Genomic DNA, 10,283 nt, shown 5'->3' with positions numbered 1-10,283 from the left:
AAAAATTTTAAAAAAAAAAAAAAATTTAAAAATTTTTTGGGGAAAAAAAAAAAAAAAAAAAAACACTACTGTGATCATAAATGGCCACTTTCTGAGAAAATCGAAGCAGACAATCAGAACCTGACAGAGGACAGTGAAGGGACCTGAAAATGTAATTGGAATACCACGACCCTCTTTTCAGGATCTGTGTCAGAGCTGCTGAAGAAACTAGACCAAAATATTTTCAAAGTCTCTGGACACCCTCTAGTAAACTTTTTGAACTTCTCCCATCAGAAGAACAGTAAGTCTGAAGATGTAAAGTAGTACCATATACCATATGTCAGTAGTACCATATAATGAAAAGAAAACTTACTTCCATTTCCATAAGCTGTCAAAATTATAAACTGATAAGATATGTGGGTTTTTTTCTCCTGCATTTATATGATTTAATTTATTTATTCAATGTTGCAAGTTGGTTTACAGTGAAAAGACTAACTGTTTGACAGAATGATTGATTTGATGAAAATCAACCTGCTTTAGTTACTCTGCTGCAGCACAAAGATGTTTTATATGGCGAGAAATTATATGGCTGACATTTTGATGATCTGTCAGTTTGCTTTCCTGAACAAAGGCCCAATTTTATGTTGTGGCAAAGGCATAAAATGGAAAATGTCAGTCCAAAAGCACTGGTCTTGGTTCAAATAGTGACTTGTAAAGCACAGTGATAAAAAAGAAAATGCTATAATCACTTTCCTGGGAAGTCTGTTATGCAGACTTCCCAGGACCTTTTTTCCATATCCACAAGACGCCAAACTAGTGACATGGCTTTAGGATTTATAGGTCGAGGCCTCCAGCTGGGCAGCAGGCTGCAGCGCAGCCTGAGTGGCCCAGTGGTAGCACAGCTTCCATCTGTCCTTACAGTCTGCTTGTATTTGGATGCTAATCTTTCCCTTACTACACCTTTATGGAGCTGCCGTCCCCCACAGTGCTTTAGGGGTGACGAATTAGCAGGTAAGGAACCACAAAGACGCCGACCCGAGGGCGATGGGATGTGAAATACAGATAGAGCAAAGAGCAAAAAAACATGTGAGACTACAGCAAAGTCAATGAGATAAGAAGCACTGTGCCTCATATTCCCACTAAGAAATGTTTTCACCATCATTTCTCGTATGTCCAGAAGATGGGCTTTTCCTAATGCATGTAGAGCATTTAGAGGACAGAACAAGGCCAGTTATTTGTCATTACATCTGAAATTAAATCTAGTTGGAATTAAATTAGGTCTGAAGGTGTTGAAGCGTACCTCCCTGCTTCTGTTAGCAGATGTAGCCGCTGGCAAAAATCTTCCGAAGCTGACTAATCATTTGTGTATGCAGATATTATAAGCTTTCAATGTCTGAAAATATATATCATCCATCACAGCATGATTGTAATGTCTTTGGGCAAGAAAAGGGCACTGAGAGTAGGTGTGGCATATCTTAGATCTAATAAATATACATTTCCTCGGGGCAAGAGGGGGGAAACGGAGAGTTCTAAGGATTCATTTCCTACTCTGCCAAGAGAGCTGATAAGGTCTGATACGGTGGGCGCATGCAAAAATCTACACCCAGCTACTGGATTTTAGTACTTCATAAATTCATGTCCCTCTGTAATAAACTCATCTCATGCTTCCCTTACAACAAAAAAGGTAAAGTTTACTTCAACTTCAGTTGTGAAAACTGCCCTCGCTTGACTCCGTTTCTGCCTCCATAGGGGAAGCTCACAATACAGGCTCCCTTCAGAATGTCGCAGACACTCATCACAGGAATAAAGTCATTTTAAATCATATGAAGGGTAGAATGTATTATTAATGTTGTCAAACTTGCACAGTTTCAGAATTACTGAAACAAACAGAAAATAGATACATGTTCAATCAAATTTGGTAAAATATCTTTCATCAGACACAATATTTTTCGACACATCAAAAACTGTGGTGTCATAATTAAAGCAACATATCTGACCACTCTTCTTACCCAGAATGGAGTTGATATTTGTTTTGTTAGGTTCCCTGACAAAACCTTTTCAATTATTTTTCTTTAGGGTTCATGTGTGAGCCAACTGACAAATAACAATGTACTTATGACTGAAAATTAAATTGCTCAACTGCAAAGGCTAAAAAAGAATCTTGAGTTAATTATATGCATTTGATTTGTTTAAAAACAGAAATGTGATGACAGGCATTTTTACAGGAAAATGTGCATATTGAGATTTCTGAACAGAGGGACAAAGTAAGCAATGGCGTAAAGAAATGTTTTACAAATTTCTGGGCTTCCCAAAAGTGTTATTCTTGAAGTATATATGTGTGCTCCAGCTCAGATCAACCTAAAGTCTCATTTTGCATGGTTAAAAACATAAAATTCTAATTTAGATGTCCAATAAAATTTCCATTATCGTACTCTTGTGAGCTTCCTGAATAAAAATGCTTACCATCACAGAGATGTGGAGTATGCGCAGCTCTTCCTTCGTGGAATCGTTGGCCGGGTCTTCGGTTGGTTCGGGTAGGCTGACGCTGCCGTCCTGATGGTGGATGTGGAAAAGAAGCGTGCCATTCTCCAGCCACTGCTGCCGCCAGCGCACCAGAGGGATGTCCTCCGAGTTCCCAGAGATCTCTAACAATTACAAAACACAAGACGCAACAAATGAGAAACTGTCTGTTGTTGGAACAGTAACTAATCTGCACCAAAACGACAAAAAAAAAAATAAATAAATAGTTTAAAAATCAATGTAAATACTTTTTTTAAGCAAAACAAAATCTGGATTTCTTCTAAGTATCATATTACGGTTCAAAATTCAGAAAAGTACAATAATGACTAAGCCAAGACAGTAGAACAAGTCCATAAAAGTGTTAAAATAAAGTACTGACAGGATAGACAGGATAAAGAGAAATTATTAAACCTGATAGGTAGCTGTCAGTCTGACCATTTTAAGTATCCAAAGAAACTGTGATAGAAATAATTCTAACTGCATTGCAGTTCCTCATACATGCAGATAACAGTGCCCAGAAATGATCAATATGACCAAAATAAAACTGATGCCAGATGGATCTTTCCCAGTTTAGTCTGTTTCAGGATTTGGTCTGGAAATAAAACCACTCTCTCAGGTATAAAAAAAAAAAAAAAAGAACAAAGGTTAAATCTCAGAGAGAAAAATGATTAAATGGAGAGTTTATGGAAGCAGTGGAGCATGAGAAACACAGTGCTTCAGTCAAACCTCGATTCCCCAGACAATACCCTCCACCTCTAGTTTGTTATATTAGTGATGTATGCCAAAAAAAAAAAAAAAACACACACAGATTGAAGAAAGTAGAAACATTAGGAATGCATGACTGAGCTTTATGGATGTTTTTTTTTTTGTTTTGTTTTGTACATCACACTAAACTCATGAAGGATACCTGAAGGCATGCACCAAAAGACCAAAGATGGAAATCTAACTGATACTTCCCAGCACTGAGGCTGAACATGCTGCACGTTCAGCTAGTTTTGTGCATATTCAAGAATTTGGGGATCACTTACACTCCATCAAACACAACAGGTAGTAACAGTTCATCTGGTGTGAATGGGACATTCATCACTTGCAGAAAAAGTTATTCTGCAGATATTTTTAAACCAACACAGCCCAGGACATTTAGGATGAGATTTTATTGTGAGTGATCAAAGGATGCAACACCATCTTTACAAAACTACTAAACTGAAATAACCAAGAAATAGGCAGAAAAATAAAGTAGAAGGTGAATAAATAAATGGAATAAGGAACAAAGCTGAAAACTGTACACTTTTATTTGAAGTGACTATCTGTTAAATATTTGGCATCAGTGAACACAGATTTTTAGTTTTATTATTGTTGGCTAAAACTAATATTTCCACAACATAAATTGCATAATTTATTTTAGACGGTGTGAATTATTGCACTGCTGACGATTTGCTGTGGAAATGAGCAGCACTGCAAGAGATAGTATGACTGAGTTCATATATAGAGCTGCTAAATAATAAATCATATAACAAAGATATCAAAGCAGCATTGATGACCACAGTGGACAGCACCGATAAATGATGAACTGAAGGGCCACAGTGCATTGAAGAACCGTCTGCCAGATATCAAAGTTCTTTTACATGTTGCAGGAACAGCTGTGGTTCCTCATAATTTCAATCAGGACTGGGTTTGATCAACAGGAAAGACAAAAGATATGCATGTCCAAAAAGCTGCCAGATACATAGAAGGCGCCACTGGAAAGCTGCAGGAGAGAGTTGATATAAAGTGTGAAAATACCTGAAAATCTACAACAAAATGAAAAACTTCGGAATGAGATCTATATATAAACACAGGCTAACCTTATGCCACACAAGACTTTTAAACTGATTACTACCAAAGATCTATAGCTGCAAGCAAGATTTTACTGCTGATCACGAGCTTTTACAGCCCACTGTGAAAAACTTCAGAGGCAAGTAGCACAGCATTTGCAGCTGCACTTTATGGACGCTCAAAGCTCAAAGGCTGGAATATATCTGTTTAATCTTATTCATTTAACCTAACAGGTAAATGTAGTCATTACAGGTCAAGCCTGTGTGTATTTTAGATCTATACTGAGTAGATTAATTAACACATCAAACTGATAACTAGTAATTGAGGCCCTTAGCAATATCTAAAGAAAAAAAAACAGACATAAAACCATTGTTTTCAGATTGGAATTAAAAACATAACTACTCCAATTTAGCCATATTGACACCTCAGACATTCATTTCACTTGACTAAAATGAAGTTACTTTAAGAATGAAATGTAGCAAACACAGCCACAAAATATTTTGAACATGATTTCTGGGATTTAGAAAGGCACATATTCTACAGATATTACAGATGTGCTACTCAGAAGTTGTAGCAATGTCTTGATAATTAATTAGTTCACGTAATATGTGGGATGCATAAAATGTAAATAGCACAGCACTTTCATGCCTAGGTGATCAAAAAGTACAGAGAAAGAAATATAAATAATATAGTGACATCACTAAAAATGTCAGCAATTTCAGACCCACTGTCACAGTGACACTTATCCCTCAGCAATGACAGGACATAATATTGCACAAAACATTTATTTATTCATTTATTTTTTAATGTTTGAACCAATCTTTAAACACTGCAAAAAAAATCTGGCCAGATCAGATCGACCTCTTTAGCAATTCCTAGTTTTTTCTTATTTAATTTTTTCTTTACAAAATGCCCATGTGCCTCATCCTAGCAGCTGTAATTAAGCTGGCACTTCCCCAGTTTTGTTCTGCATGTCAAATATCACTTGATGTTACTATTTTTGTTGGTAGTAGGAGCATCAATGTTCAAATTCTGGCACACCACATGATAAAATGGTCCTGCAGTCATTCATAATTTTTTTTTTTATATTAGCATCTAATATCATGTACAAACTACTGTGTGTAAATGCAGCAGCAACAAAGCTTGCTGCGTTGATGTGAACTCTTAATATACAAGCCTGATTTAAAAAAAAAGAAAAAAAAAGCATTCCTTCTTCCTTCTCTGATTCCCATTTAAACCATCTGGCAAACCGTGTGCATTCATTTGTGGATGGTCAACTTATTCTCTCGACACCATCCACGTAAGCACTTACCTGCCTTAAACTATTTATGATAAAAGCTAATATCATTAATATTTTGTGCCCGGTCAGTACATGCATACAATTACAATTCAGTGCTTCACCTCACTGTGTGAGCATCAGTCCACTTTGTCAGACAACCCATTAGCCTGATTATTGGCAAAAAAGAAAAAAAGCACTTCAGGCTGGACAATGGCCAGAGCCCTCATACAGATTATAACCTGTTTACAAACAAAAACACTTTGTTTGCTTTCACTGATACGGCGATGCATATGTGCGTGGATATGTGTGTGTTTAAAATTGCGAGTTTAACAAGATTAGGTCTGACAATAACTGATGACCCAACGGCGCAGTGACGAAGGAGTTCCCTCTGCCTGTAAACAAGATTCAGGAGTCCTGGCTGGTTTTTAACCTAAATGCAAATCATGTGCCTCAATGTGACAGGGCACTTTTTTAAAAAGTGTGCTCGCTCCCCCTGGAGACTAGTTTGCCATGAGAGCTTGAGTAATGAGACCACCATTGTACTGGACCGCATTCAGTGCCACACAGCAGAGAAAAAGGAGAAAAAAAAGAAAAGAAAAGGGAAAAAAAAAGGGATGAAGGCTAAGATGGAGAAGCACAAAAGGGAATAAGAAGAATGGTGGAGAGGAAGGAAAAGAAAACATGGTGGCCACTTACTGCAATTTAAGTAAATCAAAAGTAATCCGATTACGCCGCATTACTCGTTAACCTCCCCTGAATGTAAATTTGCTGAGCCATTTAGCCTGAAAGAGTTTTACTGCCTATGAAGTTCAATAAAATTACAGTCTTTGACATTTTGAAAGCCTAAACTTTAACCCAGGCATACGGAAATGGACAGTACCTGCACAGAGGGTGGCAACATGGCGCAGTTTAAAATAAATGAGGATGTTGACAAAAATGGCAAAATATGCTTCTGGTAGTTAAGAGCCTTTTTTAAGCAATGGGGGACAGACCTTCAGCATAATATAGATAGTTTATATTTTTTAAATAATTCTTTAGGGAAAAAGAAGGTTTTCTAGCCATTAGAATAATGTTTGTATTTACCAAAAGTAATAACTCTAGTTGCTTATTTGGGCTGTAAAATGGTGAAACAGGAAGATCACTTAAAGTTCAAGCAATATATTCCCAGAAGTAAATGGATATTTTTATACAAATGTTCATAAATGACAATTATAATACATAACATATTAAACAGAAAACATTTTTTAAAGGAGGACATTTCTAGCAGTTATGGTACTAATAAACACATAAATACATAAAACAAAAATAAAGCATAAATAATTGTTTTGACTGTGGTAGGAAGAAATCAATATTCAATTTTCACATTGGTAACGAAAAGTTTAATGCTCTTACCCGTACTTACAACTTTTCTATCCCTTTACTTCACATGTTGCTTCAGATGTGTGACACTGGATGCCTGAATTTATTATTTTATTTTTTCGGAACCATGGAAACAAGGTTTCAATAGATCATGAAACCATCACTAGAAAGGGAAGTTCATAATACAAGTATATACTATACTGTCAGCATATATCAGCTTTCATATTGGAAATTTTTCAGAAAAGGAAATATGGTTATTTGAATTATGATAATGTAGAAACTCATGAAATGAAAACTGAAGAGTGCTGAATATCAAAGAGGTGACTTTAGTGCAGGAAGCCCAGAGCTACAGTCCTTTTTGTATACTACAGAAGCGTTGAACTGAACAATAAGTTTTATATTTACTATTACCAAATAAATACATAAATAAATAATTAAATTCAATTAATTGATTTGATGGGTTTGTATTCTTGTCTGTACAGATGTTAGTCACAGAGCAATGTGAATTTTTTAAAACTCCACTTTTTCAAACTTTTCTCTAAAAGGAAAAGGAAAACTCCTTCCATTATTACTGCTAGCACTTCTTTAAATAAGTCAAGGAAAACAATGCTACCTTTACAGTCTGAAGGATCCTAAACACCATCTAAAATCTAAGGTGTAACTAAACCAGATGATATCTAAATTAAAAATGTCTTCTTTTTTTTTTTCTTTACCCTGCATGTTGTAAAACTAGCGTGGAGTGATTTCAGCTGCATTATACATTGTAACATACTTCTTTCCCTACTAACTGAGAGGGCAGATGCACATACTGATTTATGCAGCACGAAATATTTAATCTCATGCTGAGTTATTTCTCACCCGGGCAAAACCCAGTTTTACCCAGTGTGACAACATGCTGGTTGGGGCCATAATGCATTGCGCTGTGAATTGTAATATGGCCCCATTTATAATCAGCATGTAGTCTTCATCACTACTACATGCTAACAGATTAAAAAAAATAAATAAAACAACAACAACAAAGAAACAAAACATAGAAAATGATGGATTAGGTATTAAATGTAATTTCTCATTTGTAATCACCTGTTCATCTTTGGCTGAAGGTTCTTTGCTCTACAAAATAAGTCAGACAGATCTGAGGCGACAGCTGCTCCAAACTTTCAGCGGGGCAATGTGAGTAAATATTCATCAGTGCAGACAGATCATCTCCTTGCATAGCATGTGATTAGGTAAGTTTATCAAGGTGTCACTTCGGTGACATTTCTGTATTACTTGCATAAATCTTGCAACAATTTAGTATTATGTTCAATGGGAAAATGACATTGATTTGAATTATTGTGGACTTATTTTTCCTTACCAAAAGGACCGGCTGCTTCAAAATTTAAAAAGCTCAGGATAACGAGAATGCAAAACAAGCCTGCATGTTGACTCTATGCCACTCACAAGTTAGATAATGAAGCATATGGGTTAGATTAATGAATGCTCTGCATTACCACATAAAATATATACATATTTTATCATTAGACATGGAAATAGTGCCTTATTAAAACCTATGGACACACATGGTGACAGCAAACACTAGCAAAGAAAGACTATAGTGCCAATGCCAGTTTTGAATATGAGCACACACAAGCAGCTGAGAATTTAATGTGAAGATATTGACCGAGACGTTCAACACTAATGAGACAGGCGAAGATATCTGTTTAGGGGAGATCAGGAGCTAAACAACCATCTGAGAGCAGTGCTGTTTTTTGACGCCTGTTTACCCAGTGGGACAGGAGAGAAGCGAGGAAGAGACCATATGGCCGTGAAACCGTGTGCTGGAACTGGGAATTAACAGCACCAGAGAAATGTGTGTGTGTGCGTGTGTGTGTGTGTGTGTGTGTGTGTGTGTCTCTGTGTGTTACGGTGAAGAGTAGCGATGGCTGAAGTCATTCTGTTCACATCCTCATGCGGTGTCAGAAGAAGCTGGCCTCTCTTACTTCTCGTTTCACTGTGGTAGTGTTAAAGGGAGGATAGCAAAACAGGTGAGGGTGTTAAAAGCAAAGCTGAGGAGAGCAAGAACGATTGGGTTAAGTAAAAAGCCGGCCCAAAAAGCAAAGGAAAATGCAGAGTCGAGATTTTGTTGGAGTTCTATCCAAAATCCAAACCTGCATAAGTTGATGTTGCTGCATAAGGTCAACTTATGCAGCAAAAATAATAGACAAGTTAGAACCTGACAGAAGTGTTCATATCAGGAATAAGCATGATGTTCGCTTGTGGGACCAGTTGTTTAATGATCCTGGTTCACATAAATATATTCATACAGTCCTGATGGTTCCAGTCAGCTGTGTATGTTGTCATGGTTTCTGACTGGGTTCAAGTCTACTTTTGTCAGCTTCAGTCGTTAATAAAAAGCTTGTTTTTGTATGTAATTTCAAACCTGATAAATTATTGCTAGTTTTTAAACACTGAAATGTGCAGCGCATATTAAACTGTCTTACAAACGCAAAGATAAACGTTGAATATTTTAAGATTAGCCGTAGACTCTAACTAGTTTACCATTAAACGGCATAATAAGGCTTTTGATAAGTTGTTAAAATAAATTTTATCACACAAAAAGATTAAGCATTACATCCAGCATGTTTGATGCTTTTTTAAAAAAGTTTTTATGAACACTGTTTATTTCTAAGACGGTGCATGAAATTGGTAGCACTACTTGGCTTTGTAGGCACTACTTTGTAGCATAGAAGGCTCCTCCACAGTCATTAGCGTCTCCTGTTTTCTGCCAAAAGGCTTCCAAACAACTCTTTTGCTTTTTGCCTTTTCAAACTGAAGAGGGCCGTGGAGAGTCCTTTCAGTACCATGTTTTGGAAGTTTTAAAAATTCACTACCAGGTCACTGTTTTGATTCTCAGCATTCAATGTTCAAGTGAGGCACTGAAACAGTTTGTCAGCTGCATTGCCGTGCAAAGTTGTGCGCCAACTTGGAAAGATGAAGACGGCTCAGTTTGTGTCAGTTTAAATGCAAACAAAGTTTGTAATTGTGATTATACCAAAGTATTAATTATACTAAAACCCTACTTTATAGAGAGAAGAATCAGTTACAGAGACAAACACAAAGATCAGAAGAATTTGTAAGGATGCATGTGTTTAAAGCACTTTATAAAAGGTTTTTTTTTTTTTTTTTTTTTTTTTAATAGGAAGCCGTTTTTGTTCTAGTCCAGGCATGGCCAGATCATTTATCTTTCCTTTCAGGATTTCAAAAGCTCTGGCTTTAGGTGAAAGGTGTAAAAAGACAAACATAGGAACAAAAAGCCATCAAAGTAATTTAGACAAACAAATTCTCTCATGTC

At 36.4% G+C, this 10,283-nt stretch overlaps 1 protein-coding gene across 5 annotated transcripts in view; it reads right to left on the bottom strand.

Annotated features, from left to right (window-relative positions):
* The window catches only part of LOC106952426 (astrotactin-1), a 223,679-nt gene that overhangs the window by 153,541 nt on the left and 59,855 nt on the right, over positions 1-10,283 (bottom strand). For all 5 annotated transcript variants that reach the window (XM_015040520.1, XM_015040524.1, XM_015040523.1 and 2 more), the window contains exon 2: positions 2,443-2,624. In XM_015040520.1, coding sequence (XP_014896006.1) covers positions 2,443-2,624 — 182 coding nt within the window. The remainder of the gene's footprint in view (positions 1-2,442; positions 2,625-10,283) is intronic.

This window comes from Poecilia latipinna, unplaced genomic scaffold (genome assembly GCF_001443285.1).
Source record: "Poecilia latipinna isolate Pla-1442-1.1 unplaced genomic scaffold, P_latipinna-1.0 Scaffold513, whole genome shotgun sequence".
Classification (NCBI taxonomy): domain Eukaryota; kingdom Metazoa; phylum Chordata; class Actinopteri; order Cyprinodontiformes; family Poeciliidae; genus Poecilia; species Poecilia latipinna.
Note: the sequence above shows the minus strand (reverse complement) of the source record. Positions and strands in the feature narration are given on the sequence as shown.